Source organism: Quercus robur, chromosome 12 (assembly GCF_932294415.1).
Source record: "Quercus robur chromosome 12, dhQueRobu3.1, whole genome shotgun sequence".
NCBI classification, from domain to species: Eukaryota; Viridiplantae; Streptophyta; class Magnoliopsida; order Fagales; family Fagaceae; genus Quercus; species Quercus robur.
Window position 1 is genome coordinate 4,986,439 of NC_065545.1, and position 19,917 is coordinate 5,006,355.

Below are 19,917 nucleotides of genomic sequence, written 5' to 3' on the forward strand. Positions count from 1 at the left end.
TTAAGTTTGATTTCACGTAACCTAATTTTTTAAAAATCGAGTTTAAAACAGACTTTGTCGCCTGCTTTTATTTTACGATTCTGTGAAATGTATACATGAATTTTTTCTGATTATAGCTGATGGATGTTACTTACACACGAGGAGTCATGACTCATGAGTGATGGATTGGAGTCACGGGGCGCGTTGCGTGTGAATTTTTTCGCACATCTATCTCTAGGGCTATTTTCGGAATACAATTAATCTCTCTCTTTTTTTCTTATTTCCCAGCATTCTCTCCTACGATTTTATTTTTTATAAATCCCTCTCTCTCTCTCTCACCTTCTACTCTCTTAAACCCTAGCACCCGAGATTCCGACACTGAGAGATCATAAGTATTTCACTTCTTCTCCACCGACAAGCACTCGTTCAGTACTTGTTGCCCACCGCTTCTTCCTCCTCTGCTCTGCCTGTAAGTTCCCTTCAACTTTTTTTTTGCTACTCCAATTTTTTTTTTTCGAATTTGTTTGTATTGCTAAATTTTTATTCTTTGTTTGGTTGCTGGGAAAACAGAGGACAAAAGAGAAAAACGAAATATTGAAATTAGGTTTTTGGTGGTCAGAATTTTTGTCTGATTTCCTTTAAGGAAGCCCGACCTTGTAGAATTTTTTTTTAATGGTATTAACATTATTGAATTTGGTTGTCTGAAGATATAGATACTGATTGTAGCTACCTATTGTTGTCTGAATTATTTGTGTTTAGTTCTGATGATTATTTCTTGAGTCATTTAAGTTGGGAAAAGTGGAATGGTGAGTGATGTGTGTGCGCGAGCGGGCCTATTTTTTGTTTTTTGGTAAGGAAGAATAAGTTTATTGAATAGAGACTATTTCATGAAAAAAAAACACGAAGCAGCCTAAAAATTTACAACTTGAAAAATATCTACGTATGAGTTGACTCTGTGGAAGATTGAACAGAATTTCCATCTATGAAACCCGAAGCAAAAGACCGCTCATAAAGAGAACTAATGAAGGAAGCTATCAATTGAGTTGCGTGTGCCTTTTGATGTAAATAGGTAATGGTAAGTGATGTATGTGCACATTATGGCAAAATCAAGAATGTTGGGACAAAACCCTTAGGCTCCATTTGGGAGTTAATAAGGAAATGGAATGGAATGATCATAAAGGAATGAAAATGAATTAAACGAAATGGAATGTATTTAAGTAAGGGAAAAGAATGGAATGGAATGGAACTAAGTAACTTTGATTGGATGTTTTAAAATAAAGGAATATAAATGAATGAAAATGAATGGAATGTGAGTAAACTTGTTTGGGAGCAATATGGAGGGAATGGAATGAAATCATTTTATGACAATATTACTATTAGACCCCTATTTTAAAATAAAGAATTGAATATATAAGGGTATTCTGGGAATGAAAATTTGAGAGTTTAAAGAAATAAAGAGGAATGAGTGTTCCCTTCTACCTATTCCATTCCCTCCCCTCCCACTTAAACTCCTAAACAACTCCTAAACAAGGGAATGAACTTTTAATTCCCTCTATTAAAACTCCCAAATAAGGAAATAGAAGAATATTCTAAAATAATTATTTTCATTCATTTCCATTCCATTCCATTTCCTCCTCCCAAACAAGGCCTTAGGAGGGATGATCTAGTGAAAGTGAATTTCTAGAAAGAGGGGGGGGGTTAGATTGATATCAGGTAGGATTTATATATTTTCCTTTTTTTTGTTTTTTTCTTTTGAAATGTGGATTTATCTTTTACTGAACCCGTTATTCATTAGAAAGGTGCAGGATTGGGAATTCGAAGATATGTATTAGTTAATTGCTGTCCTATATATTATAAAGTTACATTGCGGGGAGGGAGACAATTTATAATGGATCCCTTTGAGGACACAAGGCTTCGAAGTGAAGAGTTATTATATAAGGCTCTAAGAGGAGGTTGGTAAGCTTATGTTCCATCAATTGTGTGTCATTAGGTGAGACCTTCGCTACATTTAACCTTAGGAAGTGAGGGTTAATCATTGGATTGGTGCTTTATGTGCAAAAGCTAGGGAGAGAGCGTGTCCTAGGAATTGTGGTCTTTGATATTTTGCTTGTTTGGCATGTCTTGGGTAATGTCTTCTTTTGTGTTGGAATTTTTATCTTGTTGGAAAGGATGTTTTGGTAAGAGAAGCAATGGGGAGATTTGGAACGCTGTTTCCCTGTGTATAATCTAATGTATTTCAAGAGAAAGAAATGTTTGCTGCTTTGAAGGGAAAGAGAAGCATACCTTGAAGTTGAAGTATTTAGTCTGGAAGCCGTTATCTTGTTGGAAAGGACGTTTTGGTAAGAGAAGCAATGGAGAGATTTGGAACGCTGTTTCCTTGTGTATAATCTAATGTCTTTCGAGAGAAAGAAATGTTTGGTGCTTTGAAGGGAAAGAGAAGCATGCCTTGAAGTTGAAGTATTTAGTCTGGAGGGCTTTGTATGATTGGACTTCGACTTCTTAGGCTTATTCCACTGTTGACTTTCTATAGTTCTTGGACCTTGAATTTTCATTAACATCTTTCATATAAATTTTTAATTATTTTTTTAACTGGACTTTCCACTTGTATACCTGCCATCAACTGGGGTTGCACTCCTTTATTTATTTATTTATTTATTTTAAAATGGATTTTATCACTTATCAAAAGGGTGTGTTTGAACTTTGAAGTAAGCATAACTAATATCTCTATTGATAGAGATGCCAATGAACTCATTTCACTATGATCATAGGAATAAATAATAAGATTAAACAAAGAGAGCTAATGTTACATTAGCCATAAGAATTTATTTTTTTTTTTTTTCCCACTTCATAATCAATGTTGGTAAAAGCGTTGAGTGCACTTAAGCTCATAGGCCTCTTGGATCTTAGGAGCAAAGTACAAGTGCACCCTTGAAATGAACTGCAAATATTTCAAAAATAATATATAATAACCTCTGCTACAAAGATAAATAACATGTAATAGAAGACGTTAATAAACTCAAAATATTAATATATTTTGCCTATTAGCTAAGATGGTGCAATTGCACAAAGTTTCGTTAGTTCAAATTTTACATAAGTTATTTCAATTTCTTAAATTTTTATGTAGTAAATTTGAAAACAATTATCATTGGACAATATGATAATAATCTAGTCATAGAAATTTTATATGTAATTCCCTTTTCTTTGACATTTTTTACCTATCAAAAAAAAAAAAGAAAGAAAGAAAGAAATTTTATATGTAACATTTTTATATAGCTCTCATGTTTTATAAAAATACATAACTATGATATGTTCAATAGACAGAGACAAGCACAAGAATAGTAAATTATCCTTTTTTTTTCGTGTTTTTTGATATGTTAAAAAAAAAGTTGTTTGTGTAATATAACACCTTAAGAATAGTGTTTGTATAATAAATCACTGGTCCTTGTCTTTTCCTTCAAGATCGAGTAGGTAATTTTAATGTTTCATATTTTTTTTAGCAAAAATTAAAAAAGCAAACCTAGGTGTTCTTTGTGCTTCTTCAAAAAGCAACAAAAAAGTGTACCTGAGGCGCTCTTCTTTAAATGAGTTTTGAGCTTAGATCTTGGGGTTTTGAGTTCTAATTTTAACAATACTATTCATAGTTCATATGGCTGTGATCAGAAACCTATTAATAAAACTGAAGACCTGAATGGAACATTAAGAGAAATATTGCAATGATGGGCTGTGTAAGTTGGCTTAGAATTTTTTTCTTTCATTAGCTCAATATCATTTGCCCAGATTATTTGAGTTCTTAGAAGCAGATGGATGCACATTGCTCTCCTGTTTGTGGGGCTGTAGCACTGTGTTATCTTATTGATTTTGATAAGATGTTATTACTTGTTGATGCAAGAGCCTTGTACCTCTTGATGTTTCTAGCAAAGATATCCAAGGTTCAAATCCCCCCTCTCCTAGCTATTGAATTAAAAAAATAAATAAATAAATAAATAAAACCTTCTGACTTGTTAATTTTTCAGCCATTTGAGGGGGCTTGCTTATGTGGTGAAATGGCCAACAACTCTCAGTCCTCTGGTTCACAGGTAGCAAACTTAACTTTTGGCTTTATAACTCAGAATCTGAACCTTATACACCCAAAGTTATGTATTTATTGTTGTCATATTTTTATGGTGTGGTTACAACTCTTTGAATATGCTTTGTTTACTCAGCTGTATGAGTTTATTTTCATCTCAAACAAGTTGACTCTGGCAAAGGTTTCATGGAAGTAGGTTGAAGTGTGATAATTTTTCCTGAGTATCTGTGTATCTCAGTCATTTTTGTTTGCATCCCTCTGATTATGAAAATATATTTCCTACCTTTTTAGATTGAAAATTTATTCTTCTTCAAATAAAATTAACTTGAATGTGATTATGTGAACATGGTACTTTCGCTCTGTCTTGACATTGTGGTCAGCTGAATTGTTTCTAAACCTATTCTTTTATTTTTGGTCTGCTCAATTAATCATTTTTGAATGAATATTTGCTTAAAGAAAATCATTTTTGAATGAACCTTTGCTTATAGAAAATCATTTTTAATCTCATATAATGCTTACACTTTATTTAGATTTTATATGAAGGCATATGGCATTTATTTTACTTTTTAATTCTTTGTTCCTGGTCTCTCTTTCTCCGGATTAGCCACTTCGGCCTCCTTCAGTTGGATCCTTGGGTCCTCAAAGTTTTGGTTCATCTTTATCTATGCAAGTAATTTCCTCTCCCTTCCTTGTTTAGTGAGTTTTATCATCTGTTCTTTTATAAGAGTTTTGAGTTACTGTGTCCTGGGAAATTTCTTTGGCTACAGTTTCGGCCAGTTCCAACACAGCAAGGACAGCCATTTGTTCCACCGGCATCTCAGCAGTTTCGGCCTATGGGACAGGGGTTCCCCTCCAATGTTGCAATGCCTACTGGTCCAAGTCAGCCACTACAATTTTCTCAACCAATTCAGCAGTTACCTTCAAGGCCAACTCTGCCTGGTCATGCTATGCCATCATCACAGGGTATACAACTGCCGTATGGTCAGACAAATAGGCCGCTTGCATCTATGCCACTGCAGTCTCAACAAAGTGCCCCTGCTTTAGTGAATCATATGCCTGGCTCAGGAATACCTATCTCTTCATCATATACTGTGAGATCTCACTAAGGTTTTCCTGTTATATGTGCTTTGCTTGATTTTGTGGCCTAGATTTGGCACTTATTCACATTTTTCTGCATTCTTCAGTTTGCACCATCTTCTTTTGGCCAGCACCAAAATAATATTAGTGCATCGTCCCAGTTCCAGCCAATGTCTCAAATGCCTGCACCTGTTGTACCTGTTGCAGGGCAACCTTGGATGTCCTCTGGAAGTCAGAGTGCAGCATTTGCGACACCAGTACAGCAGACTGGTCAACAACCTCCAGTCATTCCTTCTACGGATTCTGTAAGTGTTCTTCATTTTCTCCTTGCTTTTCTTTGCATTTCACTATTTTATGATGTGCTTTTTAAGCCCATAAAGTGTAATATAACATTTCTTAATAATATTTAATTCATTTTAATATCATATTAATTTGGAGAAGGTGATTTTCTTTGTATTGTAGTCTTACTTCATTGTTACGTACATACATATATATATCCACCCCCCCCCCCCTTTTTTTCATCTACTTTGTTGTTTTCAAATCTTGTCTTGGCATCCTCATGGTAAAGCAAACTCTCAATTTGATCCAAGTCTTGGTTTAACGCATTACTAGAAATTGTTGACCAGGTTGCTAATTTTTCTTTAGACTAGGTTTACCTGCTAACTTGATTGGGTTACTGATTATTGCACCATATAACTTGTGACATTTTTAACCTTAATATTATCCCATGATGTAATGACATCAGTAATCATTTCTCCTGCCTTTTTTCAATGTAAGCCTATCAATGTATGTTAAGTAATTTTAACAAAATTGTAATCCGAGTGAAAGGCAGATAACCTGAGAGGTGTGGATATTCATATTTTCAATAACCTTAAGGGAAATTCAGTTGTATGAATTGAAGGGTAGATAACTTGAGAGGGGAGGGTAGTGATATTTTGCAGTCACCTTATGGGAATTCAGCAGTAACATGAGAAACTTTGAAATATGCTTCTGATAATTGCTCAATGTAATACTAATAGATTTTTGTATCTGGCTTTAGTCCTTGTGTGTTGATTTATTTATTTTTGTTGTTTTGTGAAAACTGACTAGTTATGGTTTTGGAATTTCTAATTTGGATCCAGGCAGTAAATGTCCCTAGCCTTAATCAACAGTCCGCATCTGATTGGCAAGAGCATTCATCTGCTGATGGGAGAAGGTAATTTATTGCTATGGCTGCAGGTCTTATTATTTATGCTTGTCTCCTGCAATGTTATTGACCTCATGCTTCATTGTAATAGTTCAGCATTCTGATTTGAATTTTAGTTTATCTTTGATATGGTTGATGGCATTCTCTTTTCTCTCTAGCTCACTCTGACTAAATCTTGCTTTCTTCCAGATATTATTACAACAAGAGGACGAAACAGTCTAGTTGGGAGAAGCCACCGGAATTGATGACCCCAATTGAGGTGAGTTAGATTACTGATTGGTTGCTTTTGCCGTATTTAATTGTCATCTTCTGTTACCTGTTGAACATGCCATTGAAATGTTTTAGTATGGCCACAAATTTTATTCTCTTTATGGGTGCTGATAATTGGAGCCAGATTGATCATAATTGTTTTATGCGAATTCTCCTTTTATTTGCATGTGCTTCACTGGTTTGTAGATGTCATGGCAAGTTTGGAGAAATTTAACGACTGCTCTATATGCTCACTATGAAGGCGGCGTTTCACTTTCTCAAGGCAGGCAACAATTTGTTATTTGCATATTATTTATCATGTAGGGTCAATTTTAATCCAGAATTGGTGGTTGGATGTATTTGACCAATGTCAAATATTGGTGTCGTAGGATAAGGAATCAATTTCATATTTATTATGGCAATAGTCTGCTACTATCGTCTGCTTTTATTTGTTGTTTCTTCTTCCTCTTTTTATTTTTTCATGTACCATTTTCTCCCTAATTGTGCAATTCTTTTTTAGATGAATGTGGATTGCAATCTTGCCTCTGTGCTCTACAAAACAGCAATATTACTGTCTCCATGATATGTGTTCTGTGAGACTAACTTTTATTTATCCATCTTTCATGTTCATATGTACTGTGCCTTTTATTATAATTGGTTTTTTTTCCCCCTTTGTAACAGTTGCATGCTTTTGTTTGTTTTTTATGACTTGTTTGGTATCTATGGTTTTCAAAGGGTGTTTCTGCAGGTACAATTAGGTGCTTACTGATTTTGGAGGTATGAAATGCTGGGTCAATGTTAATTGCTGTACCCAAGTTTAAATTGTTGGTGGATTGTATTATATTTCATATTTCTGAATCTTTTTTCTTAGCCTCACTAGTTTGACTTGTAATGGAGTTAATGGTAATTTATGTTCTGCACATACAAATCCGTGCTCAATTCTGTTGTGTTTTTCCTGGGGGCTGAGGTTGCTGAAAAAGTTCAGAACCTAATGGTTTCTAGAGAACATAGTTCAGCTTCTCCATGTCATTAAGGCCTTGTTTAGGAGAAGGGAATGAAATGGAATGGAAATGAATGAAAAGAATAATTTTAAAATATTCTTCCCTTCCCTTGTTTGAGAGTTTTAGTAAAGGAAATGGAAAGTTCATTCCCTTGTTTGGGAGTTTAAGTAGGAGGGAATGGAATTGGTAGGAGGGAATACTCATTCTTCTCTATTCCCTTAAAACCTTAAATTTGCGTTTCCCCCAAAATTGGGAAGAATGGTAGGAAATGGAATTAAATTTAATAAATTTTTTACTAAAACTCTCAAAATACCCCTATATATTCAACCATTTATTTTAAAATATGGGGTCTAGTAGTAATATTGTCATTAAATAATTTCATTTCATTCCCTCCATGTTACTCCCAAAGAAGATTACTTACATTCTATTCATTTTCATTCCTTTATTTTAAAACATCCAATCAAGTTTATTTAATTCCATTCCATTCCCTTATGATCATTCCATTCCGTTCCATTCTATTCCATTCACCTATGAACTTCCAAACGAAGCTTGAAGGGCAACTGGGTATTTTAACCCACCTGAAGAAGTGGGTTTCTTGTCAAATCTGGCAAGAAATAATTTTTCTTAGGTGAAGAAATAGCAGATTTGTAGTTGAGATGACATAATAGCATATGGAATCTAAAATTTCAGTAATGAGAGAATTATGTGTGTTCACAGTGTCTTTAAAATTTAGTGTTAAAAAACTTTGGCCTCTCTTGGTCCTGTACTCGTCTTTCTCTTGTTTATATTTATCATGTACTCATCTTTTAGATTGTGCTAGGCATGAGATAGACCTGAACTGGCTGATTCCCTTTCTTTCTAATTAGATTAGATTGCTTAAACTTTCTGATTTGGTGGTCAAATATAGGAACTGGATGCTATCTCTTGATTTCCCTCGCAATAATAGGAAGCATGATTTCTGGGTTGAATTTTGCAATAGTATTTGCCAATTTGTTGTAGCTTACATGAAGATGTTGCTATTTTATCTAAAATACGCTTTGGATTGTGCAGCAGATGCTGCTATGGAAACTTTGTATTTTCTCTTCTCTTAGGTTCTGCATTTTTTAAGGCAAAAAGAGTCCTTACCTGATATGGTCCTACATATAGAAGTAGGAGATGAATCCTTTTTTTAAAAAAAAAAGCAAAAAGAAAAAAAAATATCTTCAGTCTTTTGGGGAATATTTTGTTCCAGATCATATTATTATTGATCAATATTAATTTTTTTATTTTTCTCTTGTAAGACCTGGAAGTCATTGTAAATGATCTTGGTTGGATTTGTAGCAGATTAGTTTTTTGAGCTCATTTATTCAACCTTTGATTGGGCTTCATCTTTATAGCCATACAGTTCATTTGTGATTGATAGTTCTCAAATGTGTTCAAATTTATAGTATGTCCTGTTTGACAACATATAGTGTGACAACATTTATTAAATTTTCTGCCTTAAGGCTGCCCTCTTTTAATGTGCTGCTGTCATATGGTGACTCTGTTAACATTTAGCAATGTTTTATGTATATAATGTAATGATATAAGCCTCACTATAATTGAGAAGTTAAGCGTCTACCCTTCACCATACTATGATGATGCAAATTACATTCTTTGTCACTCTGTTTTTAGTTTTTAATATTTTTATACGTGCTGCTCACCATCCCCACTTGCCATATGTCAATGCAGGTAAATAATTTTCTTCAAAATTGGCACTGAGTAGTCTTTTTTATGTCAACTCTGGTCTATAATGTGTACCATTAGGCTTTAAGAGGGGGGTGTTTTGGGCTGATAGTTTCATCAAATCTGAGGATGATCATCTCAAAGGTGATAGGAGGTATATTAGGACTTCCAGGATAATGTGTTTGGGATACTAAGGGTATGGATAGATGCATGAATGGAATAGGAATTCATTCCACATACTTGAAGCTGTTGCTTAAAATCTGGAATTTCTCTTCTCAGATTGTTATATATTACGAGTTTCTATTGTGCAGTATGCAGAGACTCTACAGTGTTCTCTGCTTGTCTAATATGAATTATGGAGTTCATTGTCTGTCAGAAAAATTAGCGGTTATACTGTAACAACTTTATCATGGACAAATGATTTTGTTGGAATGATTTAATTGGATGGTGTTCATCTTGTATTACAGGTTGATAGAGATCATGGAATGTTGGAAGAATGGTAGACACACTGTCAAATATACCTTTTTATTATGGTTTCATCATGGATCATCTATTGTAACTAAACATTTACGTATAGTGAGAAACTTGTAAATGTGTCCAAATTTGATGTGCATAAGGGCTCACATATCATTCTTAGTTTACCTTACAGTATAGCTTCAATTGTCGAGGTTGTGTTATTGTTTGTGTTTAGAGGACTCATCTGACTGCAAGGATGAGGTAAGTGTTTCTTGCAAGAGCTCCTTTAGGGATTCTACTATTCTTTTTGGTCATATTAGGACGACCAAGAATATTCTGTGTTTATGGGGTTGTTTTGGAGACAATATTGGATGGACAAAAACTTATGGCAATTGTTTCTGAAATTAGGGCCACATTTGTGTCACTTGTTGAATTAACCATTAAATATTCCATTTTTGGTCAATTTTCACTTTTTGCTTGTACTGTGGATATTGTTTAATTTGCATGGTTTTTGCTTCCTGTATTTAATTGCATTTTGTCGTAACTGGGGCATGCATGTCCTTTATATATAAACATAAGCATTTTAGGTTGATTTGGTTTTTATTTTTAATTCTTTGTTTTATATTTTGTGTGTATAAGTGTAAAGATTACAAAGTAACTAAGTATGCAGGTAAGTTTTCCATTGTTCTTATTTGCTTTTAATTGTTGAACATGTTCTTTTTATTTTCCTTAGTGTGTGAAAATGTATTGACCCTGTTAATTTTTCCCTTTTTCTTATTATTTTTAAAACACTTTAGTATTCTCTCTCGAACAATTTACTCTTCTCAATTTCACATGCTCACTTAATTATTATTGTGATTGCAACAGAAGGCTGATGCATCAACTGTGTGGAAGGAGTATACCTCTCCAGAGGGAAGAAAGTGTGTTCTTTCTTTCTTTTTCTGTCTAATTTTCATTTACCTGTATCTTTTTTTGGCATTCTGTTTATCATTTTCTTTTTTAATGCTTGATGTATACAATTTTTTTAAGCTATAATAGGAGTGGCTTTTGCAGGTATTATTTCAACAAGGTTACTAAGGAATCTAAATGGACAATTCCAGAGGAATTGAAGGTTTGTCATTAAGTTTGGCTTTTTGTTTTTTTGTTTTCTTTAATTTTTAAAATTTTAATTTTTTGGTGGGGAATTTAACTTCGGGATGCTTGCTTTCAGTTGGCTCGTGAACAGGCTCAAAAAGCAGCTAGCCAGGGAACACAATCAGAGCCAAGTGTGACCTCTCATGCCCCAGATGTCACTGTCTCCTCAGCTGAAACATCTGTGGCAACTATCTCAGTTAGCTCCAGCACTACTTCAACATTAGCTGGGGTGGCTTTGAGCCCAGTTCTAGTGACACCTGTCGTTGCAGTTTCTAATCCTTCCCCTGTGCTTTCTGGATCATCAGCCGTTTCTAGTGCACAGCCTGCTGTACCAGCAAGTGCAGTTGGTAACCAACCTCCTGTACTGGCTGCTTCTCCAGTTAGTGCTGTTTCAGGAAGTACTGGAGTTCCTGCTGCTTCAATCAATGCCAACCCAGCATCAACGTATGGACTTATTATATCACTTTTATTTTGAATTTATATTATGTTATTTTTTTTTTATTGACTTAGGGTTTCAGTTTGAATGTTCCTTCTGTATCCTCAATTGTTACAGGAGTCATTTTGAAAACCTAATATCTCAGGACTTTCAAGGTTCTGTTGATGGAGCTTCTGTACAAGATATTGAGGTAAGGCTAGTTTCTTCAGCAGATGCTTCTGTAAGTCTTCAATTGGACTATTATTTTCAATCATGGCAACAATTGTCCTGGCCCTCCTGGATGCTGGTTGCATATTTTGGAGAAAAGCACAAGATTTTTATTTTCCATAAAGTGCATGTCATGTAAAATAAGTTCATAACAATATCTATCTAGCTCAGGTTATCCTTTATAACAAGGTTGCTCTTGGTCGGCCCATTTGCAAAACATATTAACCACCTTGTCAAAAATAGGCATACAATTACCAAAACCCAATACTTGATTTGATTTCCTTGACATTTTCCTGTGGTGTCTCTGGCAGGAAGCAAAAAAAGGAATGGCAGTTGCTGGAAAAGTTAATGTGACTCCTTTGGAGGAGAAAATGCTTGATGATGAACCTTTGGTGTATGCCAGTAAGCTGGTACTGACCTGCAGTTTTATTTCTTATTGAGTTTCTTGTTCAGAACTGTGAAGCTGCGCAGTCATTGTCATTCTCATGTTTCTCAACTCCACTTCATCTTTTGTATTTAGGAGGCAAAAAATGCATTCAAAGCTCTACTGGAATCTGTTAATGTGCAGTCTGATTGGACTTGGGAGCAGGTAGCTTGGTTAATCCTTTCCTGTTTTGACCATCACTCATCACTTTCTAAATGCTTCTCAATGAATTTTAACATCAGGCAATGAGAGAGATAATTAATGACAAAAGATATGGTGCTCTGAAGACACTTGGCGAGCGGAAGCAAGCATTTAATGAGGTAAGCCTTTTGTGCAACTTATGTGAATGATTTTACTTTGATTTTTTTTTCCCAGTTTTGCAGAAATGGAATTGTTTTAGAATTCAACTAGTCCTTAATGATTCAAAATTTTCTTGGTTATTAATTTTCTTTATATACATAAAAAAATTCCATCTTTTTTTTTTTTTTTTTTTTTTAACACAAAATTGGTTATATATGTTATTACCAGTACTTAGGTCAAAGGAAGAAACTGGAGGCAGAGGAGAGGCGCATGAGGCAGAAAAAAGCTCGGGAAGAATTCACAAAGATGTTGGAAGTATGTTGATTGAAGTTTATCATGTCCCCTTTGGCATTCCTCTATAAAGCTGATCTATATGCTGCTTTTTAACTCCCTAAATATTTATATATATATATATTTTTTTGGTGTGATGTCTTTTCAGGAGTCCAAAGAACTAACATCATCCACCAGATGGAGGTTCATGCCTCTCATTGTACTCTTTTTTTTTTTTTTTTTTTGGAAATAATAATTTTAGGTTGGAAGCAAAATGTTATAGATTTTCTAACTGAAGATTTTTCCCTGATCAGCAAAGCTGTTAGTATGTTTGAAAATGATGAACGATTCAAGGCTGTTGAACGAACTAGAGACCGGGAGGATCTTTTCGAAAGCTACATGGTGGAACTCGAGAGGAAGGTAAGAAATTGCTACTTCATTTGCTCATGTTACAATTGTGAAAGAGGCATCCAGTTTTAATTTCAGATCTTTGTCCATAGTATTCCATATATAATCAGAGAAAAAGGATGGGCATAATGTTAGCTGTCAATGTAAAGCTTCTCATTATTGGAATGCTTATTTATCGATCAAACTTTTATTTAAGCACATTTAAATTCCTTTATTTTGTAAGAAAAATCATATTCTCTTCTTTTGCATTAGCAATTACAAGCATGGGTTTTTCCAAGTGAATAAAGGTGTTCCTTCCATTTGAGGTTTTTTTTTTTTTTTTTTTAATTTTTTAATCCTTGGTTTCGCACCTCTTCTCTTTTATTTATTTTAAAAAAAAAACCCAAGCTAGGCCCAGTGGGGAGTAAACCATGGATGTATGGCCTCACTTGTCAGAAGTCAGAACCTTGTTTCAGCTAATCCAAGGGAACTCCTAGTGTCTCCTCTATGCTACAACATAGTGGGTAAATGGCTGAATTTCAAAGTGTAAACTTATGGGGATTTGACAGCTAGAGTCCCTGATCAGATTAAAATATGATCCAACTCTTGGACTGTTGAACATAGACTCACTTTGCTTAAAATAATAATACACAAGGAAGCTGTTCTCTACCTATCACTTTTTTGTAGAAATATTGATATGTCAGATTGCATTGATATTTGATGAATATTTAAGACTTAATCTTAAACTGTGTATCTTGCTAAAGGAAATCTTATTATTTGCTACCAAATTTAAACATTTTTCGGGACAATCTTTCCTTTAGTTCCTTAATGATTTAAAGAAAGAACTCACATGCAACCCCCAATTTGCTTCTGCTTTCAAACTATTAGATCATCTTCCAACCTGCTCTGGGACAACTGAATACAGCCTTGCCAGCTCTCTGCTAGCATGAAATGCCATTAATTTATAGCTTTTTCAAAGCTTATGTTCCAATGTCTACTGTAAATGTCTTTTTCAGCTTGCTGGTCATATCTTAAATTGTTCCATGTCTGTACCAGACAAGAACTCTGCTTGGATGTCCAGAACACTTTTTATGTCATAGGAATCGTGAAATTTGAAAGAGAAGCAAACATCGTATGCATATTGGTTAAATATGTTAATTTGTTTTCCCATTCATAGGTAATGGATATACCACAAATGCATCAGTGAAGCATTTTATTGATGTACATGTTTTTCTAGGTTGTGATATTGTTTGTTGGTTCAGTCTTTTGTGCTTAGGGACCAATAATGAAGTAAAATTTGAGTCAGGAGGCAGTTAAATTAGCATAACCGTTCCTTTTACGTTTTTTACAAAAAAATAAAAATAAAAAATAGAAAAAGAAAGATCTTTTATATATTAGCTAGCATCATATGTTCCGTTTCAAAAAATATGAATTAATATTTTAAAAAGCTATGGGTCATGCAGTTACATAGATTAAAAAAGTATACACACAATTGTTGTGTTGCATATAGATTGAGAAAGATGCTTTAGCAACACGCTCGCGTGCGCGCACACACTTTTATATATTTCAATAGAATTTGAGATTATATTTTTCTGGAGAGGCCATCTGTATGTCGGTAAGCACATGCTTCTTTCTTTTTATGCCTTTATATATGAATGCAGGAAAAGGAAAAGGCTGTGGAGGATCATAGGCAGAATGTAGCAGAATACAGGAAATTTTTGGAATCCTGTGACTTTATCAAGGTATATCCTGAAAAATGTAGTACATAGAGTCATAGAGACAAGTTACTATATGTTTTTTTTATATAAAAATCTTGAGCCTTTCTTTTTCTCTTTTTTTCTTCTTTATTTTAGGTAAATTCACACTGGCGAAAAGTTCAAGATCGCTTAGAAGATGATGAAAGATGCTCACGTCTTGAAAAATTGGACCGTTTGCTCATTTTCGAGGTATTTTGCCTTATTTATGCTTGATCATATTTACTGGAACTATATGTTGACATAGGTTGTGGCAGGACTATATACGTGACCTGGAGAAGGATGAAGAGGAGCAAAAGAAGATACAAAAGGTATAATCCATCTTTATGATTATTAATTTTCTTGCCAATGACCTTTAGCTTAACTGCACCTTCACCCCTTGCAAGTGTTAGTTGGAGGGTGATGTCATGGTTTCAAAACCTACTGGGCATGTGTAATATACTTATAAAAAAGGATTATTAATTTTCTTCTACTCTATTTTCTCATTTTCATTTGTGTCCAAATATAAGGAACAATTGAGACGGGCTGAGCGGAAAAACCGTGATGAGTTTCGCTTGCTGATGGAAGGACATGTTGCCACTGGCATTCTTACAGCTAAAACTCACTGGCTTGATTATTGCTTAAAGGTACCTATCTTGTTCCATTTATTGTGAAACAAATTTGAAGAAGAGTCACCTGAATACAAAATTTTGGTTGAATAGGAAGTGCTTCTGGATTAGAAATTGCTTTTGTGTTTAGTGTTTTTTCTTTGTATTTAGGTGAAGGATTTGCCTCAATATCAAGCCATTGCATCAAACATCTCTGGTTCCACACCAAAGGAGCTATTTGAGGACGTTGCTGAAGAATTAGAGAAACAGGTAAATTCTCTTTTTTTAATTATTGAATGTCTTATTGATTAATCACTTCTGTTTGTCAGAAAAGAAAAGTATAGAGCCAAAATATTTGTTTAGGGCCTGTTTGGATTGGGGGGAGAGAGAGGGGGAGTAAAGTAGAGTTGGTAGGAAATTAGCCTAATTTTTGGCAAATTCTTCTCTACTCCCCTCCACTCCCTTCCTTCCCTCTCAAGCCAAACGGACCATTAAAGTTATTGCTTTTATAAAGATTTACAATAGAAATATATATAATAATTGTATATGTGGAATATTTTTTGTTTGCAATTGATATGTGCAAACCACCCCCCCCCCCCCCCACCCACCCAAAACACACACACTCATAGACAGTAAAAATAATTATTCATAAGAGAAGATACTTTAAAATAATTTGATATGTGCTTAGATAGTTTGGGAGACTAGCTGCCTGCTTCTTTTAGTGGTTCTCTTTTTTACTGGTCTAGGGCTTGGGGACTAACATCTAGTGACTCCCTCCCTTTGTTCCTTAGTTCTCTTCTCTTTTGTAATCGATTTTCTTTTCTCTTTCTTCCTTGAACACTTTGACTGCTTTGTGCTCATTTTGCATAAAGTAGCTTTTTTTAATATACATCTTTCTTACTTGTAAAAAAAAAAAGACAATAAAAACATCGTAAGTCTTTTTCCCATCTCTTCACTCTTGTTCAGTGTGTTTTTTTTTCCTCAGACGTGAGTTTTTTGTTAGTTATAGTGTCCCTCAATTGTAGACTTGTTCTGACTTAAATTGAAAATTCTAGGGCATTCCAAAGTTAAAAAGTGAACTTTAGCTCGATAACTTGTTAGAATTTCTCACACTTATTAAAAAAAGAACTTGTTAGAATTTCTCTCAGATGTGTGTAATACTATTTTATCTTTGTTTTAATTTTTGATAAACAATAAGATATCGTAAGAAAGTGTCAAAAGGGGCACAAGCACACAGGTAGTTTGCAAATGGGATAAGCCCATATAAAACAAAAAGAAAGTTCTCATCTTGATTTGTAATTTATTCACTATTGTTGTTTTTTTTTTTTTGGTCAATTTTCATTAACATATTTTGCTTACAACCACAAGCCTTTCGGGCCAAGACCTAATCAATGGATCAAGTGTCTGATTTTGCACATGCTTTTGTTTCTGTATTTTTTTTTTTTTTTTTTTGGGTCTGCCTGAACAAGATGCTTTCTTCTTTGCTTTTTATTTTTTTGCTGGATCTAAAGTTTCATTGAACATCGTAGCCTATTTAATTTGAACTTGTCAACATCTTATGTAATTATTGATTGTCATTTATGTACCTCTTTGGTTTTAGTGGTTTTGGCAATAGGTTCAGTGTTGTGCCACTTGGTTTTATTTATTGTTATCATTTACTACTACCACTAATATCAATCCCCTTTTTCTTGTATTGATCACATGTTCAGGAAATTAGAACCTCTGTGCTTCATGTTGTATTGTTGATTATCTTTATTTTATTAATTTATCCTGATCTATGCTTCGGGCTGCTCCCAAAAACTTCATTGTTGTGTTTATATACTGGTTATTTAAATGGTGAAGTAAAATGATGCACTGGATGTCTTAAATGCATCTTAAAAGAAGAAGAATCTACTTGAAAGCATTTTGGTGAGGACGCCAGTTACTGAGTTACACTCATCGACCCAATTGATGCTGATTGATTCTGTTGAACCCAATAGATGTATTAATGTTGATTGATGCTGATAGATGTTAAGACTTTTTAGGATTTTAATTTTATTCGATTTTATTTTCGTATTTCATATAATTGATTATGCGTTATTTCCTCTTCTTAGTTTTGGAGTTTTTTTTTTTTTAATTTATTTGTTATTATTTTTTTATGATAAGTAATTTGGGAGTCTTATTTAAAGGCTCCATAATGGAAAGTTGATCATGGATTAATAAAATTTGGGTTGGAAGTTTTTTTTGGTGCTAATTCCAAGCAATCCAAGTGCTAATTCTTAGATTCCTAGCATTCTCTCATGCTTGGTGCTGACTGCAAGTAACTCTAGGTGTTGACTTTTAGGTTTTATTTTCTGTTCTTATAGTTTGGTGCTTACAAGCAAACCCTAGTTGTTGATATTTTTTAACAAGTAATGGAACCCTAGTTGCCGATTCTTGGGTTGTATACCCTTTTCCTTCTCATTTTATTTTCCAAACACATGCTCCCCTTGAGATTTCATTGTCCTGCATTATATTTGACATGCATTTAATGTTTTTTTGAAGTAATTGAAAGCTGCAGTGCTAATATATAAATCTCTAACTTGGTTCTTTTGCATATTGACAGTATCGTGATGACAAAGCACGTATCAAGGATGTAATGGGGAAGGTAGGATATTATGAACTTCTTGTTGTGTCTTCTATTGGCATATTTTTAATTTCAACTATGTTTTTTGCAGCTTACCTTTTTGGCAACATGGACGTTTGAAGACTTTAAGGAGGCCATTATTGAAGATGTCGGTTCCCCACCAATTTCAGATATCAACTTAAAGGTACCTCTATAAAATTATTTGTGTTTTATTTTACCCCTTCTCTCTGAGTTTATTGCATCTGAGAAATCAGAATATGTAGTCATGTGGTCAATTTAGATCTATGGTTCAATAGAACTTGAGGTCTTTGTCATTTGATTGGTTGATGTCAAGTGCAATAAAATTTTGTTCACCTAGTTGAGGTATTCAAGTTCCCTAAAAATCATTTGAGTTGGATTTTTTCCCTAATGGACATTTTTCCTGTGAGTTCTCTTTCTACTCATCTAACCAGAAGCAAGCAATGCCTGCATCTAAATGGAGAAGTAACACTTTTGTTTAAGTAGTATTCATTCTACCTTTTTTTTTTTTTTTTATTAGTAATAGTCTCTAATCATAATTTAAAGGATGGATGACGTCTTTCCATCTTTCTGGCTTAAGGCAATACTCATAAAAAAAAAAAAGGAGCAAAACTTTTTTTGTACAATTGTTGGTAAAGGTGCATTTAAGCATTCAAAGCCAAGCACTAAGGGTGAAGTGCTTTTTACTCACAAAGTGAAGCTCATTTGAAAAAGTAAGCCTAAGTGTGCTTTTTTTTTCTTTTTTTTTCTTTTTTTTTTTTTAAGTGCAAAACATGCTCTTTTGTTCTTTCTTAATATTATTGATACGGGTACTTCATTTGTTACACAAATACCAATATTGTGGTGTGATATACTACACCAAAGCTCACCTTTCATTAAAAATTTCTGAAGAGAAAAAAAAAATTAAAAGAAAATTTAAGTGACCATATGGTTTAATTTCTTTGAAAGATATAGATGATGGTGATGAGTGATTGACTGGGAGAAGAGAAGAAAAACCAATGACTGCTAAAATGATCTTGTGTTTCATGATGATTACTTGACATGGGGTAGTTTTATTTTAATAAATAATAAAACTTCATTGAAGAAAAAAAGATCAAATACAATGAGCCAATGCACACAGGAAGTGTACTGAGGAAAACATGAAAACAAAAGGACTATGATCCAATGCATTTATCTATCCAAGCAAATTTTGGAAAAAGGAAGTTTTAGGTCATGAATCGATCTTTTGGTTCCTTAAAAAATCCGAGCATTCCTCGCCTACCAAATACTAGACATGGCAAAACGGGTCAGACCCGTTTTGACCCGACCCGTTTGACCTGCAACCCGTTTGACCCGTAACCCGATTGACCCGTTTAAAAATGACCCGTTTTGACCCGTGACCCGTTTTGACCCGCGACCCGATTGACCCGCGACCCGATTGACCCGACCCGAACCCGAACCCGAACCCGACCCGCACGTTTTGCCACGTTTACCAATGTTGAGTAGATTTAGATTAAGGTGTAATTTTTATAAAATATTTACTTATTCTTTTTTACTTAATATGTTATGTACTCCATTATAGTTTGTTATTTTTTACTTGCCACCTTTATTTTCTCTTCCTACTTTAAATAGATTAAAGATTATACCAAGATTAGTTTCTAGAAAGCTGGAACAGGAGTTGCACCAAATTTGGGTATCAATTCAAGTGTTTAGTGGTAATTGATAACAATATCACTAGTGAGAATCTAATCACAATTAAGGAACTCATAAACAATTGACAGATTGCATCTATTTCCAAAAAAAAAAAAAAAAATTGTTTGAAAAATACGGGTCAACTCGACCCGACTCACGACCCGACTCAACCCGCGACCCGTTTGACCCGCAACCCGATTGACCCGTTTTAAAAATGACCCGTTTTGACCCGTGACCCGTTTAACCCGCAAACCCGATTGACCCGACCCGAACTCGACCCGACCCGCCCGTTTTGCCACGTCTACCAAATACTCTACATTAGGCAATGAGGGATCATGTTCCATACTATCCCATTTCTGTGTACACGCTAAACTTGACATGGGGTGATGTTGCTAGAGCTGCTGGA

The 19,917-nt window shown here is 34.4% G+C and overlaps 1 protein-coding gene across 4 annotated transcripts in view; it reads left to right on the plus strand.

Moving 5' to 3' along the window:
* Nucleotides 1-260: 260 nt before the first annotated feature.
* LOC126709784 (pre-mRNA-processing protein 40A) overlaps nt 261-19,917 on the plus strand; it is a 31,342-nt gene continuing 11,685 nt past the window's right edge. The window contains exons 1-25 of one of the 4 annotated variants that reach the window (XM_050410126.1): nt 261-448; nt 3,869-3,908; nt 3,993-4,055; nt 4,650-4,715; nt 4,813-5,136; nt 5,230-5,427; nt 6,244-6,317; nt 6,498-6,567; nt 10,586-10,638; nt 10,772-10,829; nt 10,929-11,296; nt 11,406-11,478; nt 11,807-11,905; nt 12,016-12,084; nt 12,162-12,239; nt 12,448-12,534; nt 12,659-12,693; nt 12,804-12,909; nt 14,538-14,618; nt 14,730-14,822; nt 14,888-14,941; nt 15,140-15,256; nt 15,389-15,487; nt 17,802-17,843; nt 17,914-18,006. In XM_050410126.1, the coding sequence (XP_050266083.1) occupies nt 3,885-3,908; nt 3,993-4,055; nt 4,650-4,715; nt 4,813-5,136; nt 5,230-5,427; nt 6,244-6,317; nt 6,498-6,567; nt 10,586-10,638; nt 10,772-10,829; nt 10,929-11,296; nt 11,406-11,478; nt 11,807-11,905; nt 12,016-12,084; nt 12,162-12,239; nt 12,448-12,534; nt 12,659-12,693; nt 12,804-12,909; nt 14,538-14,618; nt 14,730-14,822; nt 14,888-14,941; nt 15,140-15,256; nt 15,389-15,487; nt 17,802-17,843; nt 17,914-18,006 (2,424 nt within the window). In that variant the 5' untranslated portion in view covers nt 261-448; nt 3,869-3,884. The remainder of the gene's footprint in view (nt 449-3,868; nt 3,909-3,992; nt 4,056-4,649; nt 4,716-4,812; nt 5,137-5,229; nt 5,428-6,243; nt 6,318-6,497; nt 6,568-10,585; nt 10,639-10,771; nt 10,830-10,928; nt 11,297-11,405; nt 11,479-11,806; nt 11,906-12,015; nt 12,085-12,161; nt 12,240-12,447; nt 12,535-12,658; nt 12,694-12,803; nt 12,910-14,537; nt 14,619-14,729; nt 14,823-14,887; nt 14,942-15,139; nt 15,257-15,388; nt 15,488-17,801; nt 17,844-17,913; nt 18,007-19,917) is intronic. The other 3 variants (XM_050410124.1, XM_050410122.1, XM_050410125.1) reach the window with 3 other exon arrangements.